The sequence below is a fragment of the Gymnoscopelus microlampas genome (assembly GCF_963454915.1).
Source record: "Gymnoscopelus microlampas genome assembly, chromosome: 8".
NCBI classification, from domain to species: domain Eukaryota; kingdom Metazoa; phylum Chordata; class Actinopteri; order Myctophiformes; family Myctophidae; genus Gymnoscopelus; species Gymnoscopelus microlampas.
Window position 1 is genome coordinate 11,913,377 of NC_139945.1, and position 26,829 is coordinate 11,940,205.

General features: G+C 42.4%; 1 protein-coding gene across 1 annotated transcript in view; it reads right to left on the bottom strand.

Annotated features, from left to right (window-relative positions):
- The window catches only part of elna (elastin a), a 125,109-nt gene that overhangs the window by 40,302 nt on the left and 57,978 nt on the right, over positions 1 to 26,829 (bottom strand). The window contains exons 6-23 of the mRNA XM_084065218.1: positions 22,664 to 22,879; positions 21,536 to 21,646; positions 20,614 to 20,658; positions 17,755 to 17,835; positions 16,901 to 16,984; positions 16,490 to 16,537; positions 16,052 to 16,114; positions 14,547 to 14,588; positions 12,753 to 12,830; positions 10,614 to 10,655; positions 8,900 to 9,001; positions 8,030 to 8,098; positions 7,633 to 7,899; positions 7,227 to 7,262; positions 5,583 to 5,735; positions 5,359 to 5,484; positions 3,064 to 3,219; positions 964 to 1,092 (exon numbers count right to left, since the gene is read on the bottom strand). Of these exons, the coding sequence (XP_083921344.1) occupies positions 964 to 1,092; positions 3,064 to 3,219; positions 5,359 to 5,484; positions 5,583 to 5,735; positions 7,227 to 7,262; positions 7,633 to 7,899; positions 8,030 to 8,098; positions 8,900 to 9,001; positions 10,614 to 10,655; positions 12,753 to 12,830; positions 14,547 to 14,588; positions 16,052 to 16,114; positions 16,490 to 16,537; positions 16,901 to 16,984; positions 17,755 to 17,835; positions 20,614 to 20,658; positions 21,536 to 21,646; positions 22,664 to 22,879 (1,848 nt within the window). The remainder of the gene's footprint in view (positions 1 to 963; positions 1,093 to 3,063; positions 3,220 to 5,358; positions 5,485 to 5,582; positions 5,736 to 7,226; positions 7,263 to 7,632; positions 7,900 to 8,029; positions 8,099 to 8,899; positions 9,002 to 10,613; positions 10,656 to 12,752; positions 12,831 to 14,546; positions 14,589 to 16,051; positions 16,115 to 16,489; positions 16,538 to 16,900; positions 16,985 to 17,754; positions 17,836 to 20,613; positions 20,659 to 21,535; positions 21,647 to 22,663; positions 22,880 to 26,829) is intronic.

A 26,829-nucleotide genomic window follows, 5' to 3' on the forward strand; every position in this document is an offset into this window, starting at 1 on the left:
CCGCTGGGCCAGTGGGCCACTGGGCCAAAAAAAAAAAAAAAAAAGTTAATATATTTTTAAAAATGTTTTAGGGTTATTACGGTCATATCCGAGTCGCGCGGCCCAATTATTAGTTATGTTAATGTTTGAGCTGGGATGCTTTCCAGCAGGCGCCTCAGTGCGGCCGCAGAGTTCATGTGCAGGGCTGGGCTGAAACAGTGAAACGCACCCCCCCCCCCCCCCCCCTCCACCGTTGACAAAATGGGGGGGTGGGTGGGCCGGTCCGGACCAAAATGCCAGGGCTTAATTTTGGTCCCAGTCCGGCCCTGCAGTGGGGGTCCACAGAGAAACACATATTAATTGGGGGGTCCTTGACATGAAAATGTAAGCCCAAATGAGCAAATTACGCTTGAAACGAGCCCCAAAAAACGCACCCACCAATATTATTTACAAGCGACCTTACAGAAACACAAGCCCAAAGTCGCTTATAATAGGCAGACATGGCAACACTGACAGTCATCCGGGAGAGAGTCAAAGTCGAGCCACTGCTCCTTCGTGTAGAAATGAGCCAGTTGGACTTCTTAGTGAGGATGCCTCCTGGTGGCCTCCCCAGGGAGGTTTTCCACTCATGTCCAGCTGGGAAGAGGCCATGGGACAGACCGAGGACCAGGTGGTGTGATTACATCTACTACACGCTGGCCTGGGAATGCCTCGGGATCCCCCAGCCGGAGCTAATGTGGCCAGGGAAAGGGAAAGTGGGATTCAATGCTGAAACTATGACCCGACTTCAGATAAGCGCACACGCACACTCTCTCCCACGCACACCCAAACATGCACGCAGGCACACACATCAAGCGTGACATGGAAGAGCTTCAATCAGCAGAATGCGCCTCCATGTTAAATCTGACGCAGGCTGTCAAAAAACGGATATAAAAAAGTTGTTTCAATCCATTTTTTAAGGAGATTCAACATGAAGAACTTTACCATATTTAGCAGCTTTGGCAGCAGCAGAGTATCCTCCACCTCCTACTCCTCCTGGTACCCCACCTGGAACTCCTCCTGCTCCTCCCAGTGCTCCTTGACCGCCAAGACCTGCTCCTCCTGCTCCGAGGCCTGCTCCATGCCAGATAAACATGTGTTACTATTAGTTCATAAATACAGGAGCGCTGCGTGAGTCTTTAACCCATTAAGACTTGAGGCCGATTCTACAAATGTCTTCTAAATCCTAAGTTTTCTGAAAAACGTATGTTGCAGTGGTTCTCAAACATTTTCATGTCAAGGACCCGCAAAATTATATGTATTTGGCCGCGGACCCCCATCTCAAAACTATTTTGTTCTGGGGACCACCAGAAGCAAAGATTTGAGTATAAATGTTGGCTAAATGGTTAAAGCGCAGATGGCTAGATTTGGTTCAGATCAGAGAGCCTCTTTTAATTTCTTATTCTTTCCATTGACGTGATGAGGTTTTGTGGCTGTCCTGACAACACCAGGTAGGTTTCGGGGTATTTTATAACTTGTTAACATTGTTAAAACTAGAACAATGCACAGTAGAGCACATTTTAGGAGATTATGTGAGGAGATGAATGTTTTTCAGATTTTGGCATTTTATATAATTAATGCCAGTTGTCAGTTGCCTTATGGCTAAAGCCTAATTTATACTGTGTGAGCCATGCCGTGGCTCATGGCTCATATCTCTGTACTAGATATTGTACTATTAGAGCTATAAGCCATGAGCCAGGACTTGGCTCACAAAGTAGAAATTAGGCTTAATACTCTTCAGCTATACAATGATCTACTGTATATCTCTGCTGTCTGGCAGAAACCAACTATGTCTATTCAGGAAATTAAAAAAGCATGTTTTTAGAACAACACAATACTGCCTCATCTAAGTCGGTATGGTGGCTTTATGCACGTGTCCTTATATTATCATCACTTTACCCAAATACAGCTCAAGTGGAGTTAGGAGGTTTTTAACTTCGTCAATCTAATCAATGGGGGACAAACCACCTACTAACTAAACAAGTTGGAGTTAGCTGGTTTGTCCGACAGTTTGAGGATCCAATGGAGGTTTAGTCAGAAGCGCTTTTTAATACTTTTCATTGGTTCAATATTTGTAAAACACACACACAGACGTAAAGGGTGTTCAATAGCACTGATTTATAAAAAAGTAGAAAAATAGAGATAGCTGGTTTCTGACCGACAGCGACAATATGCTCTTTCTACTGTAAAAGACACACATGATGACAAGCTGAAAACCTCTATACTTTATCTTCTCACAAACACTATACCTCTATCCTTTCTCTTCTCACAAACACTATACTGTACCTCTATCCTTTCTCTTCTCACAAACACTACACCTCTATCCTTTCTCTTCTCACAAACACTACACCTCTATCCTCTCTTCTCACAAACACGATACCTCTATCCTTTCTCTTCTCACAAACACTACACCTCTATCCTTTCTCTTCTCACAAACACTACACCTCTATCCTCTCTTCTCACAAACACGATACCTCTATCCTTTCTCTTCTCACAAACACTACACCTCTATCCTCTCTTCTCACAAACACTACACCTCTATCCTTTCTCTTCTCACAAACACTACACCTCTATCCTTTCTCTTCTCACAAACACTATACCTCTATCATTTCTCTTCTCACAAACACTACACCTCTATCCTTTATCTTCTCACAAACACTACACCTCTATCCTTTCTCTTCTCACAAACACTATACCTCTATCATTTCTCTTCTCACAAACACTATACCTCTATAGTTTATCTTCTCACAAACACTACACCTCTATCCTTTCTCTTCTCACAAACACTACAAAGGATAGAGCAAACTCGTTATAATTTCACCCTCTTCTTTACACCTGTAAAAAACCTGTGACGTAACAATACAGGTGAATCTGAAAACCCAGGCCACACCAACATAAAAGCCAAACACCCCTAAAAAGTAAAACCCATATGTTTTGCTGGGTCAGGGTGATATCTATGGCATACATGCAAAAAGAGCACAGTGGGGGGATGATGTGACACACTGGGAAAGGAAATCAGGAGAAGATTCAAAATGAAAAACTTACCATATTTAGCAGCTTTGGCAGCAGCATATCCTCCACCTCCTACTCCTCCTGGAACTCCTCCCACTCCTCCTGGAACTCCTCCCACTCCTCCTGGAAATCCTCCTGCTCCTCCCAGTGCTCCTTGACCTCCAAGACCTGCTCCTCCTGCTCCCAGACCTGCTCCATGCCAGATGAACATGTATTATTAGTGTTCTGGATTAATTCCTATATTATTCTGATTATGTCAATTAAGGCATTATTTTTAAGATGGCAGTGGCGATGTGACTCGTTGTGAGCTTGTTGATCGGCTATTTTCACTACTTCTTAAACTTTTCTTTAGTATTTTATGTTATTTATTTTATTTATTTGTATTCAGGAAATTCTTTTGAAAAAAAATCATTGAATTTGTTCTTAATTCATGAAATATTTTCCTCTTTTGGATAAAAAAAAAGGAACCAAAAACTAAAGGAATATTTACCAGTGACCCATAAAAATGTGTCCGCGACCCACAAATGGGTCCCGGCCCACTGTTTGGGAACCCGGCCCACTGGTTTAAGGGACCGTGTCCACAAAAAGCGTCTTTTTTTTTGAGCGACAGAGGGCTGCACATTTTTGGGGACACTCAATGATTGTGGTGTGATGTTTCTCCAACCCTCTGCGTAGGAAAGTGACATTGATGAGCAGCCCTCCTCCCCCAAAAGTTAAACTATCTTTCTGCTTGAGATGCTAAGAGCCCTCACTGGCAGCTCAAAAAACACTTTCTGAGGAGGATAATGGCCCCCTAATAAAGCAATAAGCCACGCAAGGCTGTGGTTTTACAATGATTCATAAGGGGTGTTGTTAGGCACCACATGGAACATGGCCTAACAGCAACCCTTAGCTCTGATAAAATCACAGTAGGCCTAACCCACAGCCTCGCATGGCTTATTGCTTTTATAAAACGGTTACTACATACACATGCCACGGTTTACATTATTTTACACAGAGCAACAAAAAGTGCAATAATATACTGATAACAAATAATCATTCTTCTGCCAAGCAATGTACTTCTTCAGTGACATTTAACAGAATTGTTGCCAAGCAAACACACAGTCACAGACGCAGTGGAAAGCATGCTCAAGTATTGGGGTGATTATTAACATTTATCTGTAAGATTGACGTAATGTGGTCACAAGTGTGTTTGAACATGGCTCAGCCGATTATAATCAAGAACCTGAACTATCCATTTTGTAACATTGTTCTAAATAATGCTCATGACATATTAAACTGCATGTAATAACAGAATCAGAATCAGCAACAACAAGTATATCCATCAATATAACAATATAACTATCAATATAACAAGAATAATGAACAAACTGTAGTTGTGGCTGTTTGTTGGACTAGAAACTGGTTACCAGGCAAACAACTTTTGTTTAACATTTTTACATTATATTATAATATTTACAGTAATATTATTATAAAATAGGAATATAGCCTCTGTTTTTATGGTGTGGCTCTGCAGGAGTCTAGTTTTTCTTTGGTAAGTGTTCATGGTGTAAGCATGATAATGCACTCCCAGGTTATTTTCGGGACACCTCAGAGTGCATTATTGCTTACATAACAGATTCTAAACATAATATTTAATGGACTATTTATTTGCAAAACTGTGTAGGCTAACAATAAAAGGCTTATTAAATCAATATTTTCTTCGAATTATTGATTTTGTTCATAAGTAGCTGTGTCATGAACAGTATAATGCACAGTACAGCCCAGCATCCCTGTACACTATCCCTTACTTAGATTAGGAGATGACAACACAGGTTCAAAACTGGAATTAGGAAATTAGAAGGCATTGAGCAGCACAGCTCAAGTTCACAAGAGTTAATTCAACAGAGTCTGTCTTGCCGTATTTAGCAGCTTTGGCTGCTGGCGAGTAAACTCCTACTCCTGGTACTACGCCTAGAACTCCACCTGTACCCCACCTGGTACCCCACCAGGAATATCAGTTGGTATGAACAGCTCAATCAGTTAACATAGGAGCAGGGTGCAGGGAGCCTAAAAGAAACTGGTAGGCGTGCCCGGCGTGTTGCAGCGATTCTCGCCACTTCCACGTACAGTGTGACTGTGTGAACCCAGTGTTATTCCTGGTTTATACCTAGCTGCGCACGGGTGTCACGCACCAACAATAACAGATCTACAAGCTCATAACACGGTGTGGCGTGTTGTGTTCTGAGCTTGTAGATCTGCTATTTTTGGTGCACGACACCAGCGTGAAACTACAGTAAGTATAAATCAAACAGTTCATACAGTAGGTTATGTGATCATGTCTCCTACCATATTTGGCGGCTTTAGCAGCAGCGTTGTATCCTCCTGTTCCCACTCCGCCTAATCCTACTCCACCTGCTCCTCCCAGGCCGCCTGCTCCTCCCAGGCCTCCTGCTCCGCCCAGACCTCCTGCTCCTAAAATTGAGGGAGGGTAAATGTATCAGGGTTCATAACTTAACCAAGCTCAGTACTGAATGTGCCGCCGTCAATGTGATGTGATTTATGAATCCTACCATATTTAGCCGCTTTGGCCGCTGGATTATATCCTCCAGCTCCAGGAACTGCTCCTGGTACTGCTCCTGCTCCTGGAAAGTATCCAGGTATTCCAGCACCTCCTGCCACTACTCCTGCTCCTGGATAGGCTGCGCCTCCAGCCCCTGGTACTCCTGTAGAATAACCAGGTTTGTCAACAAAAGTCCAGAGAGACTAAATATAATATCATGCGGGCAGATTGAGTCACAGACGCAGTGGAAAGCATGCTCAAGTATTGGGGTGATTATTAATTACACTTATTACAAGTGTGTTTGAACATGGCTCAGCCGATTATAATCAAGAACCTGAACTATCCATTGTGTAACATAACATTGTTCTAAATAATGCTCATGACATATTAAACTGCATGTAATATCAGAATCAGAATCAGCAACAACAAGAATATCCATCAATATAACAATATAACTATCAATATAACAAGAATATTGAACAAACTGTAGTCGTGGCTGTTTGTTGAACTAGAAACTGGTTACCAGGCAAACAACTTTTGTTTAACATTTTTACATTATATTATAATATTTACAGTAATATTATTATAAAATAGGCAGATTGAGAGTGAGTCTGTTATATCAATAGATCTCTCTTTTTTATTTTCCCATTTTTCTCCAAATTAAGTTTCAATTGAATTCTAATTCCCACTTGTGTCTGCGTAGCTCAGTCGGTAGAGCTCTTAGTCGGTAGAGCTCTCGTCTTTGGTCCACAAGGCAGGGCCGGCCGCTGCTATAAGCAATATAAGCGGTCGCTTAGGGCCACAACCACTAGGGGGCCTTTTTTTTAACTTTCATATTGTAATTTTGTCATGTATCTCCTATCCAACAACTAGCGTTATTATTTAAGTATGCAATAAAAAATGGCAATGATTTTATAATGGGGGTGTTTGGGGGGGGGGCACCAAAAAAAACGTGCTTAGGGCCACGAAAATCCTAGGGCCGGCCCTGCCACAAGGTCATGGGTTCGATCACGGGCACCGCCAACTTGGCATATGAGTAGCACGGCTTGGGTGTGGCAAGTTGTGCTGTAAGTCCTGGGAGCTGATGGTAGGTGTGGCGCTCCACCTCAGCAATCCATCGCCCAGGGGTCTAGCGCATTGTAACAGGGACAGACTCCCGCGTCATTGGCTGACACCGACAATAAGCCTCTCCCGATCTACTTACTAACTTACTAAGTTGTCACTGATTAAATACCAGCGGCTGACCAATCAGCTGATGTTAAAGTGTCACGATACGGTGAACTGTCACCGCGAGCGACCTCGCTGCAAAAAGAACTCGACATGTCATGCCGCTCAGCCTTCACTCAGCCGCCAAACACGGTTGCAGCAAATGCTAGAATTCACGGCTGACAAGACACTGGAGTGTATCCGGACAGCATGACGTAACATACCCAACAGCAAATAAGAGCGTCTGCTAAATGCCTGAATTGTAAATAATAAAACTACAGTATGTGTATCGCCCCCTGCATTCATCGTTGGCCAAGGTTCTCCAACCTGGGCACGCCTGCATCAGCCCTCACCATCCGCTGACCTTCAGTTGGAGAACCCCGGCCAACGACGATGAGTGCCCGCATGATCATCTATATTTACATGCTTAAAAACTGTATTGTCTCACCATATTTAGCTGCCTTTGCACCAGGTCCGTAACCGGCTGTAAAATAAAAATATATATTTCAGGCAATGAGTGTATAGCACTGCATTTTCCTGCAGCCACCAAGATTTGTTCAAAATTAGAGTGTCTCTGTCGGGTGGAAACCTCATATGACCAAAACTGTTTCTTTTCAGGATTCAAATAAAAGAATGTGCAAAAGTAGCAAATCTTCAAGCTCAAAACGGGTCGCTTCACGCCTCGTTTGGAGCTTGTAGATCTGCTACTTTTGATGGTTTTGTGTGACGCTGTAGTGTGATCAAGTAGGGCGTTCATTTACAAAAAAACACAACAGTTAAAATATGGAGATAAGAGGTTTCTGCCCGACAGCAATGAAATAATTGGTATATTGCTAATAAGATTTGGTTTGTACCTCCTGGCACTTGCCCTGGATAAGTTCCTGGGCGCACACCGCCAGGCACACTCCCATATCCACCGCCAACACCCCCAGGCACACCCCCATATCCACCGCCAACACCCCCAGGCACACCCCCATATCCACCGCCAACACCCCCAGGCACACCCCCATATCCACCGCCAACACCCCCAACTCCTCCAGGCACACCCCCATATCCACCGCCAACTCCACCGGGAACACCCCCAACGCCGCCGACTCCACCCACACCCCCAAGACCAGCACCTATAGAAATGAAAGAGCACAGCCTTTAATACACAGACGGCACTGATATTCTACTATTCAATGAAATGAAATGAAATACTTGAAATACTTTGTGTTGACCAGCAGTTATTGTTTGATGTTATGCATTTACCATATTTGGCAGCTTTAGCCTGGGCCAGAGCCTGAGCCTGGCCGGGTGAGAGGCCCCCTGGACCCACCCCTACAAAAAGGGAAACATTAGCATAATTAACAATAGCAATTAGTCTCTGTCGGGTGGAAAAACGTCCAAAACTGTTACTTTCAGGATTCAAATTTGAAAATAGCAAAAGTAGCAGATCTACAAGCTCAAAGCGTGTCACGAGCAAGAGGCAAGCCCCCTTCGCTGGAATTGAAGCTCACTTCCGGGTTCTCTCTCAGCCTGCTGTTCCTAATAATGGCCCAGCAGATGTCGCTATTTCACCTTCGGTGGTCGCAATACATTATCTCAACATAATCTCAATATAAAGTCAATGAGGTTTTGGGCGAACTTAACACTTGATTTTATTACTGTAGTAAACCTTTTCATAAACACTTTATGTTCTCAATCGCTAGTTTAAAATCTTTTTTAAATCATCATGATATGCGTTTGGTAAATTATGGTCCCATAAATGTTTTAATTAATGATTAAGTAGGGTACTGTATGTTTCTAGGGTTTCTACTGGTTCTACCGAGTGAAGACAACAGCATTCATTTCCATTAGCATTTCGAACAGGATATATAACTACACTGAAAAATAGGATTCATTTACGGTCTATAGAAACCAACGGCGTCACATTTTCCATTCATTTTTACGGTCTATGGTCGCGAGCTTGTATATCTGTTAATTTACAAAACCGAAACACAAAAACAAAAACACAAAAAGTTAGAGTATGGAGTTACTGTAAGAGGTTACTGCCCGACAGCAACGATGACTATGTTTGTGGATAATTCTGGTAGGTTTTCCCCCCTTCTGGTGATATTCTGGTGTAAAATAAATACCCACCAGTTCCAATGGGATATCCAGGCTTCCCAGGCTTAGACCCAGCACCACCTAACCCCCCTGGGAGCCCAGCGGCAGCACCACCACCACCAAAGCCCCCGTAACCTGAAATATACATCAACAACATTAAAAGAACACTTATATCTATCTCACATTCTTAACATTTGTGGTTGAGAAAAAACTAATCTAAGGGACAAAACAAGAGTAACAAGTAACCAAGATCTGCATTGTAAACTAGCATCAAGAAGGGATAAAGGAGAGAGAAGTGCTAGGGGGTCAGGTGGAGTCTTCAGATTATGACGGAAAAATTGGTGAGTTTGCAGTTCTGACTGCAATAGGGAGTTTATTCCACAGTTGTAGAGCCAGGAGGGAGAATAGTCTGGGACGTGTAGAATGTTGTCTTGGGTGTTTTAGGAAAAGCTTGGACAGCATTCCTGTGTTCCTGTGATCTAAGTGAATGGGAAGGGTTTGGGGGTGCCTGGCCTTTGATTGCCTTGTAGGCAGCTGCTGGAAGCCAATGAACAGTACGGAAAAGGGGGGAGACATGAACAACATTTTGGGTGGTTGAAGACTGGGCGTGCTGCGATATTCTGGATCATTTGCGGCATTCTTTTCATCATATAATTGGTCTTCACTAATCCTCATTATAAGATGGCACCATTTCTGTCTACTCGCTTGGTGGGCTGCGGACAGTTCAGAAATCTGCCTACCAATGATGATATAACTGGTGGGAATTCCGAACTAATGGAGACTACAGTCTTTCTTTCTCTTCCTAGAAATCTAGAAGTCACTTTTCTTGTGACACAAAAAAGTGGAGGTACTTATGTGGCCCACTGGCCTACTGACAAGAAATTTGACGCCGACTGGGTCCAGCGGTTTGCGAAAAAAACACACAGACAGACAGACACAGTGACAGACCCTCTTATATTTGGCTAGAAGCCTGCAGAGCCATGCAATAATGAAAGCTTTCAATCTTGCTTGAATTTACCACAGATGATGTCATCGGTAGGCACATTTTGGAACCATCCACACAGAGCGTGTAGACACAAATGACACTATAGTGTCATTAGTGAGGAACCATATAGGGAAATGACGTTGAACTAGAAAAAGGTGCTCCTCGGAGCACAGGTCTCCGCCAGGTCAGGTAGGTTATTGTGGGTCAGCAATGTTCAGAATTCGCCAATCAGGATGGGATATGAAAAATCGCGAGACTTCTGGGTGCTATTGGGGTAGATGCGAGACGAGATTTCAAACATGATTTCAGCAAAAGCTACTTTGACAACACTACGGTGGCTCTCATGTGACAATAATACTACAGTGCCTTCCCTGAGGTCCTACACGACACATATATACTAGAAACAAATATTTTCGAGCGATATAAATAAGGGGATTACACCACGGCCCATATACTCCCGTTTCGCAACTGTGGACAACATCGTTCGTTATGAATTTGAGGTCCTGGACCACTCTCATGGGGAGTTAACAACCTCAAATAAAGGTAAGAAAAAGCCTGGGGCGCTGTACTTGGACCGCATTTTTACCTCAGCACCAACAAATCTCTTCAGCAAAAATAGCTGATCTATAAGGTAAGATCTGCTATTTTTGGCTAATGTTCCCCCCAGAATATGGATGCTGGGGTTCAAGTGGTTAAGCCATGCATCTCTACTAATGATCATATTGAAAACACAAAGGTAAAGGTGGGAAAGGGTTTCTATACCGAAGGGAAGTTTTCCACCGCCAGGCTTTTGTCCATAGGCTCCTGTAGGGGAAGTGTTGAAACAGAATAATTAACAGGCTAAATCATCCATAAATGCATGATATTTTTTAAACAAATCACATCATAATATGACTATTAGCGCAGACTATTAGGCAACAATTATCTGGCACACTGTCCATATATTTCAGTTACAATAATTGTTTGATGGACATCAATTTAAGTTGATTACCCGATTGCTCAAAAGCTAATTTCCGGGCCAGAATTCTTTCAGACATGATGAAACCACATAATTGTACACAATTACATTCAGCCGTAAATGTTAACACATTAAAGCGTTTAGTGAGTTCAAATAAGGGCCATGATTTGAGCCAAGTAGGTCTTTGCTAGAGCAGGATTAGTTTGTAGCGTTTGAGAGTGCTTGAATTTGCTGCACATCAAATTAACCAATTTAGACCTGAGGCCGATTCTAAAAACGCCTTCTAAATCCTGACCTAAGTTTTCTGAAAAACTTCAAATATTTATTAAAAAATTACAACAAATGTATGTTGCTATATACTGTACATAGCAACAAGAACCCCAAAAGGAGTTCCCGTCCTGAAAGGTATAGTAACAAATTGGGGTTCCTAAATTTCAGGTTTCTCATCTACGGTCAAGCCTTGAAGAACAAAGTATGTAATGTGTTCTTCCTTTCTTAGTTTGCAAATATCCAAATAATATTTTATGTTTATTATGTATGTTTGGATGTTCCACACATCAAACAGTCATGATTATCTGAGAATATTGGAAGTATTACTGTATGTAACATAAATGTTTGCTATAGTATAAGGCGGCAGGCCTTTATAAACCCTGCACGGAGACAATGCTGATGGCTGCTCAGATGGTCATGATAAGCGCTGTTAGAAGTTTAATAAGTGTCTTACTCAGAGACACTTCAACGCATATACGTGTACCTGGTGGGCAGGGAGGCCATCAGGTGACCTTCTGATAACCAGACAGCCGCTAGTCTCTACCCACTCAGCTACGGACGCCAAAAAGAGCACCAAAGCTTAATTTATCCTCGAAAAGAAGAGATCTTCAAGCAAACAACGCTTTGCATTGCGACGTGTTGTTACTATAGCTGAGGATCTGTTCTTTTAAGGATGTAGTATCCAATGGCACCATTCCCTGCGAGAACCACATGTATTTCTATGATACTGTATTGATCAATACATGGAAGATTCTGTTTTCGCTGGTCATCCAGCGAGCCAGGAGAGTGAACTGATCATTATTGCTATATTTATTATTATTATTATTACTACTACTAATGGTAAATGTGGCACCATGAAGGGAGAAGGCGTCATGGGAAGCTTATTACATAAAAGTACAAATCAAAGGTTTAGTAGCAAACTACTGTCTAAATGTTCTACAAGCAGCCAATGGAGACATTGTTCTGATTTTGAGGCCATCCTGAAGTGGATGAGGAAAATGAAATGGACAAATCTGCTTGTCCTTTCTGGTGGGAGCCCCAAAAAGAGACCTCTCTCTCTCTCTTCCTTTGCAATAAGAGTCCATTTATAAACCCACCATACATAACCTTAGGGAGATACCCAAAGAATCGCCCATTGGTGAAGCCATAATGATAGTAAGACACTGTGTGTACTAGAGGGAAAAGAGCTGTCACCTTCAACATCAGTGAACAGGTGAAACTAAATTCAATGTTGTCGCCATATTGGTCCAGGCAACTAGCCATAAATCCACTGTAGTAAATATGCCTTGTATATTATACAAAGTATCTGGAGACAAAAACTTGTTTTTGTTTCATAACTATTACAGTTACGTATGTTAACTCCGTTTTTTTGTATGAAAACCCACCTTTGTAATTGAAGTATCCTCTATCATAACTACATGTATGCCATGTGTAACAAACAAACCGACATGAACCACGGTTGAAAATTCTGCGAGTTATGATGTTTTTAATTGCGGATAGACATCCTCAATAGACATACTGTACACGCACTAGAGGGCAGGGCTTGCCTGGACCGATATGGTGGCTGTGTAGACACATCGCTACAGAAACAGCAGCGGGCCAATGCGGCATCTACGTCTATCTGGAAACAAACAATGGACTGTGGTTGACTAGAGATGGTTCTTATACTGTACCTTGTAGCTTAGGTGATTTCAGTGGATATCCATGAAACACTCCTGGTTGCATCGAACCACCATATCCTCCACGGCCTCCTGCATTACAAATGCATCATGGAATCACTGCATTTCAGTCCTGCAGTTAACCACTTAAAGCTCTATATACTTCATTGACCGGGGTCCCCCAGGGCTCTATACTGCACCTGCTCTCTCCCCCCTCGCGTTGTGAGCTTGTAGATCAGCTATTTTTGCAGAATGTTCGACCCAGAATACGGACGTGTTCATGTGGTTAAGTGCCCGCAAAAATAATACAATAATACTGATCACGTACCCAGCAGCCTGTATGTGCCATGGTTGACAGGGTGATAAAATCAGACAATCACTGAACTGTCACCCCAAGCGACCACGCTGCTTAAAGGCCAGCGACAAGTCTCGACTGACACGTTGCACTTTGTGTCTCTCAACGTTCTGAGTTTTGAGCATTCGTACTGACTGCGACTCTCCGACACGACAACGTTGCCACAAAACGTAAACATGGAAGTGGATGTAGGCCCATGCATCTTCCCGACCAATCAATATGAAGACGTCTGCAATTTTCTTTCATTACGCAACACCATTTTGAGACGTCACTGTCGTCGGTCAATACATGTCGCTTCATGTTTAATCCGGTGAACTCACCGGATTAGACGCGGACAAAACTCAGGCGCCTAACAAACTTACAGCCAAAGGAGACACTGGAGTTAATCCAGGTTCAAATTAACCAAAAACACGTAGTGGAAAACAGCGACCTTTGTTGCTTCACAGAGTGGTTGTGTAACGCAGAGGTCGGCCTGTTGGATGCCGGGTCAAATTTATGGCTGAAGAGATACTGGATTTTATCCAGGTGCAAAACACACAGAGTGGAAAACAGTAACCTTTTGGTGTTTGACAACACAATATTACTTTTCCCAGGAATGGCTGCTGGGGAAGACTTGCTGTGTTGTCAACCAACTGGCTGCCTCCCCACCCCTAGCGGGGGTCCACCATTCCGTTCAGCAGGAGCAGTTCCTCCATGACAGTATTCTATTTATTCAATTAACCACTTAAAGCTGCACTATGCAACTTTCCTCTTGTACCCCGGATTTGAACCCGGTTTCCTGCACAAGTGATGACATTTTTACCATTGAGCTAATTGAGCTGCTTGCTCAGGGGATAAATTGAATCTTAACCACCAGGTAAAAAAATTGTGATCCTGTGTCTAGGTGAGACATGACCTTTGACACGATCTAAATGTCTCAATAGAAGAGCAGGAAGACAAAATACAACCACCCCAATTGTATAAGTTATATTGTATTAACATACTTTAACTGAACTTTATTCATAAAATAAAGTTACATAGTGCCGCTTTAAGCCTTATATACTTCATTGTAAGATGAAAAATGAAAATAGCTGATCTACAAACTCACATGATGTATGTTTTTTTATTTTTTATGTGTATACGCCTATAATGACATGCATCCAAAATGTTGTATATTGTTTGTTTGTGTTGCACAAATAAGGTTATGGGTGTGTGATAAAACAAAAATAAATGTCAGGCATTCATCGATATCCAACCTCGAGCAATGACAAAATGCCCAGGTGATAATCTATATCGTCGGGTGGAAACCTCATATGTCCAAACCTGTTATACTTTTCAGGATTCAAACAAAAAATATGAATCCTTCGAACGGCTTAATTCACGGAAAAACACAAACAAGTTAGAATATGGAGATAAGAGGTTTGTGCCTGGCAGCAACAGTATTCTTATACAACAGTAATCATCCATACACCTACCTGCACCTGGTCCTCCCTGTCCTCCCTGCCCCCCGCCTGGTACTGTGTAACGCACGCACGCACGTGTGAACACACACACACACACACACACACACACACACACACACACACACACACACACACACACACACACACACACACACACACACACACACACACACACACACACACACACACACACACACACACACACACACACACACACAGCATGAGATCACAGCTTTCAGTAAAAAGAACCATAACAGTTGCATAAGGAAGATCAACCAACATTCTCACGGTGCGTTCACAAGGGCCAGATACAAAGATACAAAAAATACACCGCATCTTTGTCGCTGTGTCGCGTTGTGTCTGTGTTGCTCAACACGGTCGTTGACGTCATCAAACGTGCAGACATCGGAGCTACAGTTGTAGTTTTCTATCTTCATATCTGGAAGTTGAACCCTGCTCAACTTGAATTTGTAGCTTTGTAGCTTTGTAACTTTGTCGCTAGAACGTTGGATGTCTCTTTGGATCTTCATGTCGCTGGCTTCCATTGAAAATGAATGGTAGAATGTATCTTTTTAACTGCCTGTGTGAACGCACCATCATATTGTATAAGCTTCAAACAGACCACTGCAGCTTATATTATAATAATAATAATAATAATATTGATGATGAAGAAAAAGTGATGCAAAAAGGGAACACAGAATTATAAGAGGATGCTAGTAAAAAACACTAACACAAAATTCAACATAAAAGTAAAATTAAACAGGTATAAGAAGAGCTAATGTCAAATTCAACAGATCAGAAAAAAGGGAGATACTATAACATAGAAAGAGTGGTTTACAGGAACGCTTTTCTGAACATGAACGTTTTCAGAAGGGATTTAAAGCATAAGATAGTGTCAGCTTGACGAATTGACTCGGGTAAGGGCATTCTAGAGTTTAGGAGCTTGGACAGCAAACGTCCTTTGTTACAAGGTGAGTTCTCACCTGAGGACCTTAGGGCACGGGGAGGGTTATAGGGAGACAGGAGCGCAACAAGATATTGGGGGGCAAGACCCTTTTGAGCCTTAAAAGTTGATGGAATAATCTTAAAAAACAATTCTAAAATAAGGTTCTTCTTATACAACCGTTGAATGGTAAATTTTTCTTTATAAGGCTATCCTGCATCATGAACTGTCTTCTGTTCTCTACCAACTCCTAAACCTATTAGGTGTCTTCAACATTATTTTGATCACATGGACAATTTAGGTACGTTATTACTCAAACCCGTACAGTTTTTGGTGAAAGTGTTTTTAATGTTTTTACATCCTCACCTTGATATGAGCTAGAGTCATGTCAAACTAACTAGGCTAACTGATCAGTTATGGAGGATCTTAAAACAGTCTTGGTCAGAACTCCCTAGTGAAAGAAGACTTTGAATCTCAGTGGGACTACTCCTGGTAAAATAAAGGTGAACAAAAAACAAAACATAGAAGCAAAATACCAAGACAAAATTTGCCTAAATCACTTTATGGAACTTACGCGATTTAGGATTGAGGCCGTTACCGATGGCAACCCCAGGAAGAACCCCGCGTCCACCGAACCCTGGAGTGAAAAACATGAAACGCACACAGCTGCTGTTCAACTGACAGTACCAAGACAGACTGACAAGCAGCCGTTACTTAAACCAATGGACTGTGATATGAACTGAACAGTTACTTAAACCAATGGACTGTGATATGAACTGAACAGTTACTTAAACCAATGGACTGTGATATGAACTGAACAGTTTCTTAAAGCAATGGACTGTGATATGAACTGAACAGTTTCTTAAACCAATGGACTATGATATGAACTGAACAGTTTCTTAAACCAATGGACTGTGATATGAACTGAACAGTTACTTAAAGCAATGTGATGAACTGAACAGTTACTTAAATCAATGTGATATGAATTGAACAGAGGATGACACGCACACACCTTGTCCTGGAACTACACCACCTTGATAGAGTCCAGGAATGCCTACACCTGTAACAACCAGGTAGAGGACACAGTTGTGTGATAGTGCTTCAGAGTCTGATTATTACTTACTGTAGTTACTACGCAAACCTGGCACTCCTTTTGCAGTCTGATTATTACTTAGTTACAACACAAATCTGGCACTCCTTTTGCAGTCTTATTATTTCTTAGTTACTACACAAAGCTGGCACTCCTTTTGCAGTCTGATTATTACTTAGTTACAACACAAACCTGGCACTCCTTTTGCAGTCTGATTATTACTTAGTTACATCACAAATCTGGCACTCCTTTTGCAGTCTGATTATTTCTTAGTTACTACACAAACCTGGCACTCCTTTTGCAGTTTGATTATTTCTTAGTTACTACACAAACCTGGCACTCCTTTTGCAGCTTTCTTTGCAGCAGCGGCGGCCGCGGCAGCTCCGCCCAAAACACCGGTCTGAGGAATGACGGGTACTGGAAACAAGAAAGTATCAGTTATTTAACTCACCCAAGTCGGTATGATGAGACCTAAATGTGTTTTATAAGCAATATGTAAGTTTTATGTCCGTTGTCTCCCTCTCCCGACAGTGAGGTAATTGCAAAGATAATCTGAACTACAGTAAAGATGGTGGTGCATCTAGGGTCCAACCGCGGTGTCTGCTTCAAATCACTGTATTAACATTGCCAACCAGTACAGTAGGTGTCCTACCAGACACCAGGGTCTAAATGTCTCAATGGAAGAGTATACGGAGACCACCTCCAACCACTGCAGATATAATGGTTATATTGTATTAACATACTCTATCATACAGATTGGGTACAATAACATTATACCGTCTCTGTCGGGTGGAAACCTCATACACTTTCCAGGATAAAAATTCAAAAATAGCAAAAGTAGCAGATCTTACAAGCTCAAAGTGCTTTGCTTCGCACGCGTTTTGAGCTTGTAGATCTGCTACTTTTGCTACTTTTGTGTGACGCTGTAGTATGATCAAGTAGGCCGTTCATTTATTTAAAAAAACACAAAAGGTTAGAATATGGAGATAAGGGGTTTCTGCCCGACAGCAACTATATTCATTGCAATAAATCCTGGATTGAAGCTTTAATGTGTGTGTGAGTGTGTGTGCGTGTGCGTGTGCGTGTGTGTGTGTGTGTGTGTGTGTGTTTGTCTGTGTGTGTTTGTCTGTGTGTGTGCTTGTCTGTGTGTGTGCTTGTCCATGCGTGCGTGCGTGCGTGCGTCTTGCCTCCAGCAGGTAGTGCAGCTCCGGTCCCTGCACCACCAGGTCCACCCCCTGCTCCCAGCACCGTACCCCCGGTGCCGACACCTGCAAGAAGCATAAGGATTACATCCATCCATTTACATCCTAAATAAAAAATGTCTTGTTTCTTGTTTGAAAAAATAAATCTGCCTAACGATGATGTCACTGGTGGGCGGGTTTCTAAAGTGTCCACAGTCCTACTATAAGACACAGGCCGAGTAGGAAAAATGTTTACCCTTTTATCATGAACATTGGTGACGACCAATTATATGAAGATAGGTTGAAAATGGGTGAAGTTGTCCTCTAAAAGGGCAATATTTAATGTGAATTATATTGTTCTGAAACCCTCACCGCCCTGTGTAAAGCACCTCGAAGAACTTTATCTTTTTTTATTGTTTATGCTTATCATTATTGTTGCTACAATGTCAGCGGAACCGGAACAAAAAGAAGTGTACTCTAATGTACTCGTACGTACGCAAGATGTAAGAACGGGAAACTTGAATCTTGACTGTTCAAAATGCGTTGTTTTACGCAGGGTGGCTGTGATTTTCAAGCGCAGAGAGAGCGAGGTCGAGAATGTCATGTCAGATTTTCAAATTAACTCTCACCACAGATCAATACCTGACCTATGATCAGTCTTGACCATAGGTCGTAATCATAATAATCATCATAATCTCAATCACAATCATAACGTATGATTTGGAACTATAAATTACATTGATTGATGGAGTTGACCTTAAATTGTCTTTTTCAGATAATCTGTCATGTGTGTACAAATACAGTAGTACACACTCACATTCCCCATGCCTAGAATGCTATCCCATAATTACAAGTCTCATGAAATGATTTACTGTCAATAATAACGCACAGCATCTGTACAACCGAGTACACCTGAAGTTTCCACACACCACTAGAGGGCTCTATGCCACTGTAAAAGACCAACACAAAGGTTATGGCCCGTGTTGGCTCGCCAGAGCAGTGCCAGATCACTCAGACTGACCAGCGGTACGAGGCCAGGCCTGTCATCATCCCCCGGATCAAAAGCTACGTGGCCCACTATTAATCACACGAGGAGCTAGAGCCAGTAGACATGGCATTAACCTTAACCTCATCAAATGCTTCACTTCTTTGGCTAACCACCACACAGGAAATAGGCTGTCAGCCTCACTCTCGCTAGGAGAGCTTGGCAGCCGGATGAAACACATTCATTAATTTGTTTAACCTTCACTTTCTATCGTAAGTCCCATTCTTTTTGCTGAAACAGACACTGCGCACTGCCTTTAAATATGTGGCCTGGGAGAGCTGGTTGGTGGGGGGGGGCGGGGGTTTGGCAATGGAATGGAGAGTGCTATGTCTTTATCTGTGTGGGGTTTTTCGTTCGTCAATGGAATGGGTTGTTCTTTTGAACATCTTGAAAAGAGTAAAAGATAGAGGCTTTGAGATTGCACAAGAATGGTCTCATTCTGGAGAGTGAATTCTCACCATTTGCCAGGCCATACTTAAGTGCAATGCCAGGCTCTTTTCCACGCTGCGTACGTTGCTGCCACGATGGACTTTGTGATTAATCAACCCGCCTAATCTAAGATAAATCATGTTCACATACTCTAGCATATGCTTTGAAGGCCCTTGATGGATATTACTCAGGCTACCCGAGGCTCGCAGGTACATGATGAAAATATGAATCTATTTGCCAAGTAACTGCTGTTCTTCATGCCGACATTGATGCGAGACATTCATTCTTGGCCTCCTCATAAACTTCAACCAACCATACAGATGTACATTATAAACGGCTTAGAAGGCTTAATGTCAGACTCAGCACCCTGTTCCATCCTGTCAACAGACTGACAGTGAGCTTTAGTGAACAGAACAAACATCATGGCCCCATGAATGATTTAGCACACAGCTACTCCTGCTCACAGTCAAAATAATGAACACACAGAATACAAATATTGTATCTGTCTATCCATTATAGACCATAATTGGGCAAAAACTCCATATTTGGGCAATATTTGAGAGTACATATACTGTATATATACACATACAGAATTGCAAATATGGAATGGGCACCCTAGAAGTCAATATTGTAGATTATCCCCGGGTATTCATCATAGTGTAAGTATATCGTCTCTGTCGGGTGGTTTCGAGGTTGTGGGTCTGCTACTGTTGCGTGACGCTGCAGTATGATCAAGTAGGGCGTTGATTTACGAAAAAAAAAAGTTAAAATATGGAGATAAGAGGTTTCTGCCCGACAGCAACGATGTCCATAGGCCCGGCGTACAGTAACACAAACATGTCTTCACTCATATATGACGTTATGAGTATTGTTTCATTTATTTGTGGAGTACATTTACATACTTGTAGTGTAGTGACTTGACTTTTTTTTCTTTTCTCTTCCTCATGGACCTACTTGCGGATTATACCAGTGTCAGTTTACCTTATATGGATTATGCGGTCGACACGCACGGACATTTTGCTCCTTAATCCCATGTACAACGCACTGACTTGTCTTTTTGTGTGTTTTTTGCTAGCACCTTAACTAACGACCATAAGTATAATCATGCACAGTATACGTCTGCTGCTACCTTTATATCTTATCTCAGGTACCATGTGTAAATATGTAGATAATTTGTTTTTGTTTTGAGTATTTTCTAGTTTGATCTCCTTTTACCCCCTTGCCCCCCTCTCCTCTTCCCTTTCTTTCTTCTATCTTTCTTCTATCTGGAAATAACGATACGATGGGAACTATGCATGAAAACACATTTCACCCACTTCTTTACTCTGTAAACCTGTGATGTGACAATAAAGCTGATTCTGATACTTTATGAACCCATCCTGATTACTCACCAAGACCTGGCTGAAGTCCACCTCCTGGCACACCATAACCATATCCTGAGGGAGGCAAAAATCACTATTAATACGCAGCAGGACATGCATATGTTGCCTATATTATGACATGTCAGGTCTTATTTGAATCAATTTATTTAGCGTCAAAGCACCTCAAGCCCAAACTAAATTATTACCGTTTAAGCTAGAAAACAAAACAAATATCTTCGGTTTACCCCATAACACAAAATAAACGAGTACAAAACTGCCACCACAAAAGTTGAATGTAATCTGTTATGAAATCCTAACAATGAATGGCCTGGTATAGTTTACTATGCTCCACGGTTCTGGACTCAGCCCCAGAAAGACATTAAAGTTTACTTCAGATGTTAAAACACAGAGGTCTGCAGCTGCTTTACTGTACTTGAGTTTGTGGAAATGTAGTAATTTGTGTTTTTGATTAGCATTGTATTGTATTTCATTGTTGTAATCTGTGCTTATTGCTTCCCGTGACCAGGGCTGCCTTGTTAAAGACACAATCTTCTCAATGGGACTCTTCTGGTTTAATAAAGTGTTATGATGTAACGCAGTGTTTCCCAAACAATGGGTCAGGATCCATTTGTGGGTTGTGGACCCATTTTTATGGGTCGTGAGTAAAACAAAAATATTTGTTTTCAGTTTCTACATAAAATAACATTTCAAAATATCTAAAATTTCAAAAGATCTTTCACAAAACATTCTAAACAAAAATAGAATAGAATTTCATTTAAAAAAATCTTACAGTTGTGAAAATAGCCACAACACGTTCACAACACGTCACGATGCGACACCTTGTGAACTTGTACAGTACAGTAGATCAGTTATTTCACTAGTTTGAGTCCCAGGGAGACATAAAATGTAACTTTTGGGTCTCGAACCAAAACGTTTGGAACCAGTAGCATACCTGATTTAGCAGGCTTCTGTCCAGCTCCAGCTCCAGCCCCAACTCCAGCTCCAGCTCCAGGGAAGAAGCCCCCAGCACCTCCACCATATCCTCGGTATGGATTGTAAGCACCTTCATGAGAGGAGGGGAGGCACTGGTATCTCTAATGCTTCTAAAGGTTTCTAATGGGTCTGAGACCAGGTTTTTACAATTTATAATTTACAATTTAGGCATTTAGCAGACACTCTTAATCCAGAGCGATTTACAGTAAGCAAGGTAAACACGAGGTAATACATCAAATGCATAGAGACAGTAATCTAGGATCAGAGGTAAACCAAGAACCTATCATCAGTCTAAAAAGTATAATATATTTATAAAAGAAAAGAAAATCTGTACATTGAAGCTATACAAACTGTAGGATGCCAGGTCTACAAATGAACCTGGCATCTGTCTATATAATCATACTATCTAAATGACATTTGATCCTTTGCATAAGCCTGCCTGGTCGTCAAAGCTATGGCAAGTGCTAGGGAAGTGCTACAGGCTTTTCTCCTTTTTGTCATTCATGGCTTCCGAAATTTCCAGTTTCCGAGTTTCCAATTTCGGACGTAAAATGTTTTCCCCTTTATAAGGCGCTCCCAACCAGTGGTGGGAATTAAATGAATTCATTTCAGAAGGTAAATGACGAATCTAAATAAATATCAAAAGACATTTACGCATATACAAAAAGAGAATATGTTAACACAGGTAGCCTATAAACAAGAAGTGAGGAGCCTTAAATTCCAATTTGAGCAACGTATTATAGATGATCACATTTCTCCTATGCTAAAGGCTGCTGCAAGCCAGAGACTCCAGTAGGTGGAGATATTCGCTGATAGACGTTGAGTAACCAGCCTGCATTTCATACAGCAAGCTGGCACATTGTGACACATTGAGCATCTAAAAACGATCTGCGCTATCATTCATTTGCAGGGACTGGAAGAAAAATAACTGCAATTTAAGGTTAAACTGATATTAAACATATACAAAAAGATAGATTGTGAATGTCTGGTGAATGTTGCATGGAAACAGTGATTGGTCTCTGGGAGGGTTGGATGACATAACACTGTAAACTAGACCCTGCATCGTACGTATGTCGGTGGCACTGACCTCCGGCTCCAGCTCCGGCTCCGTAACCAGCTCCAGCTCCGTATCCAGGCTTAATTTTTCCAGCTCCTAGACCACCAGCACCAAGTCCACCGGCACCAAGTCCACCGGCCCCATATCCACCGGCCCCATATCCACCGGCCCCAACACCGCCGGCACCAAGACCACCGGCCCCATATCCACCAGCACCGAGACCACCTGCTCCCAAATTCCCATAGCCTGGATGGAGAATGAAAGAGGGAGACATCATAAACGAGAGCTAGAGTCTTTATTACATATCTGTCGGGCAGAAACCATATTCTATATTCTAAATGTTTTTATTTTCGTAAATTATTGCCCTACTTGATCATACTACAGCGTCACACAAAAGCAAAAAAGTAGCAGATCTACAAGCACGAAGCGCAGCACGAGACGCAAAGCGCAGCGTGCAGCACAGAGCGAAGTGGCGCGTTTTGAGCTTGTAGATCTGCTACTTTTTATGCTTTTGAATTTGAATCCTGAATAGTAACAGTTTTGGACATATGAGGTTTCCACCAGACAGAGACGATATACTTTATGTACAGTATATATATATATATATATATATATATATATATATATATATATATATATATACGACTATGAATACACTCCATTGCTGCGGCACTGGCACTATCACTAAGTACACACTTACATGTTTGATATAAGCTGCTAGTGCTAAATGATGTCTCTCTCTTGCACTAGAGACTGTGACATACAGTAGCCTATAGAGACACATTTTATGCCCATGTTCATGCACCTTATTTGACACTGTGTCATGTTATCTGACTTTGTTTCCTTTGTTTCTTGCTCTGTTTTCTATAATGACTATTTCGAAACTGCAAAAGCTTGTTGTACGAAAAATGTATTTCACCAACACATGTGACAATGAAGTTGTATTTCAAGTTGAACAGCCTATAAGGTTTGTCACCTTTTGACCAATAGAATGATGCATTATCCTACTACACTCAGTGACAGCAAAACGGTGTGACCAGTTAATATTTTTTCCTGAGCCCAGGACAAAACTACCCCCCCCGGGGTTTATTCCGAGGAACATGTTTTCTACCCACTACCAGTGTTGTGCAGTTTAGTAAATGCTCAAGACATACTGCAACATTTATAAAGGAAATGGGTCGCACTCAGAGTGGCAAGAGTGAGTTTTCTCTTTTATTGTTTCTGACATGACAAAAGAACAAACGTTTCGGCTACCCAGCCCTCGTCGTCAGTGTCACTGTATTTGTATTTATCGCAAGACATACTGCAAACAGACAGACAGACAGACAGACAGACAGACAGACACACAGACACACAAACAGACAGAGACACAGACAGACAGGAAGACAAGCAGAGAAATAAAAACATGACCTCCTTAGCGGGGGTAATTAACTGTACACCTGACTCAGAGTGTGTAATGAGGCAAGAAGCAAAGTCCTCTGTTCAAACTACTGTGAAGCAGTAGTGAGTGATTGATTACTGGTACGGAAGGTGCACCGCCTGCCCGCCAACCACAAGGCTTCATGGCTAAAACAGCAACAACACAGGACTTACTGCGCTGCCTGCCAGCCATGATGCACCACCTCAAGAACTCCAGTCACTCTGTTACTGTCTGGCACACGCTAGCCGGAGCATCTGGTGCTCACCCAGCAGGCTCAGCGACAGCTTCTAGCCACAGGCCACAAGCACACTAAACTGTCTCCTGTATTGTTCACTTTAATACCATGACTGCAACCAGTCCATTTGCCTGCACTAATTACACAAATAGAGTTACATGCATATATCATTGCTGTTGGGCAGCCAGAAACATCTTATCTCCATATTTTTACTTTTTGTGTTTTTTCGTAAATTAATGCCCTGCTTGATCATACTGATTTATATTATTCTATTACTTTAGAAGTAATTTTTACACTTCTTATTTCTTTTACACACTTTTACAGAGAAGTCAGAGAACAAACATGTCATGGTGCCTGTCACCGTGCCACAGGCTCTTTCCAGGGTTTTGTAAGTACAGGACAGATGTTAGAACATCTGTGTGCTCTTTGTCTTATTAACTTCAGATCCTAGGTAAGTATACAATTTAAACCAAAACGTACAAAAAAAATCACACCCTGTGTGAAGGAAGCGGTGCCTTTGGGGCGGGGCTTAACTCATTTCAGTTCGTCCCTATTGGTGGTCTGAGTCCACTTACCAAATTTTTACTTTAGCATGCTGCAAACTGGAATGATGGCTGTTTAAAGCCCAGCCAATGGGCAGACAGAGGGGGCGGGGCTTAAGTAATTACAGTTTGTCCCTATTGGTGGTTTTAGTCCATGTACAAAATTTGTACTCCCTAGCATGCTGCGAACTTGAGTTATGGCTGTTTAAAGGCCAGCCAATGAGAAGAGGGGTCGGGGCTTCAGCATTTCATGCTCGTTCCTATTGGTGGTCTAAGTCCACATACCAAATTTGGACTTGGTGGCATGCTGCAAACTGGAGTTATAGCTGTTTAAAATCCCGTGCTCATCCCGTGCTTAAACGGGCGGACGGACATAACATACGCTGGGGGTCCCTGGACCCCTCTTTGATAACTTCAGCAATTCATGCTTGTCCCTATTGGTGGTCTAAGTCCACATACAATATTTGGACTTGGTGGCATGCTGCAAACTGGAGTTATAGCTGTTTAAAATCCCGTGCTCATCCCGTGCTTAAACGGGCGGACGGACATAACATACGCTGGGGGTCCCTGGACCCCTCTTTGATAAGTTCAGCAATTCATGCTCGTCCCTATTGGTGATCTAAGTCCACATACCATATTTGGACTTGGTGGCATGCTGCAAACTGGAGTTATAGCTGTTTAAAATCCCGTGCTCATCCCGTGCTTAAACGGGCGGACGGACATAACATACGCTGGGGGTCCCTGGACCCCTCTTTGATAAGCAGTGGCACGTGTGGCCAATGAGAGGAGAGATGGCATAGGCAATCTCCAAGTCTGTGTGTGTGTGTGTGTGTGTGTGTGTGTGTGTGTGTGTGTGTGTGTGTGTGCGCGTGTGTTTGTATGTGTTGCTTCTTTGCCGTGCTCATCCCGTGCTCATGGACATAACATACGGACGGACGCTCATACGGACAGAGTCAAACGTAGAGCGGTTGGCACCGCTAAAAATCCAATCCAGATCCAAAATGAATTAAGCCCCTCTCAATTCAATTCCGCCATTACAGCAGAGCAATGCATGCATGTCATAGGAAAGGAAATATGATTTCCTTTCCACATGTTTTTTTTTAAATAAAAGTTCACTTCCACTCCCTAATTGGAGTATATCGGGCATATAAACAGCACCATAGATTAGAGGTAATGGTAAGAGTTCTCCCCGTGTCCCCTAGGGTAGGTTCCCTCACAAAAACATGAGTAATCCTGGTCTCTATACTGCCTCCCCCTGGTCAGCCGGGGCGCCTGATGGAGGGGAAAGGAACTGGTTGGAATAACGTGTTCCTTCCACGCGCTACGTCCTCCTGGGGACCCCCCCCCCCTGTCAGGTGATAAGAAGGTCAGTTGGCTCTCATGCACTGAAGGAGGCATGAGCTCTGCCCTGGGCTCCCTAGGCTGGCGGGGGGAGTGTAGCGCCCAGGATCACTTCTAAAATTGGCACTGGGTGAAAAAGAGTTACAAAATCGTGGGATAAAAAATGTAGGAAAAAAAAAGAGATAATGGTAAGACATAGACACCATTTAAATTGTAGTGTATATTTAAGATACCACAACTTTTGTTCCCTGCCTGCCTCCACACCAGTTCCTTTGACCCGTCATCCCTGTCCAGGATGTCAAGTTTAATTTATGCTACAATGAACTGACAAGCTGACAACGCAGAACGACACATCGTTAGTTTGTAGATCAGTTCTTGTCAACAAGTGACACCATCGTACTACGATAAATAAATACTATACTTTGCATTAAAAACACAGAGCAGCTGATCCCAGCCATTGGATCCTGTTGTGTGGTGGCTGTTCCACGCTGTGAACACTAGAGAGAGCAGTTCCACTCTCTGTGATTCAAGAAGAACCACATGCTGATCTGATCTATGATGGCTGCAGTAGCATCAGAGATTGGCACTTCATCAACATCCCCACAAGGAGAAGGAGGAAACCCCCGTCCTTCCCATCCGTCCCACATGGTAACGATAC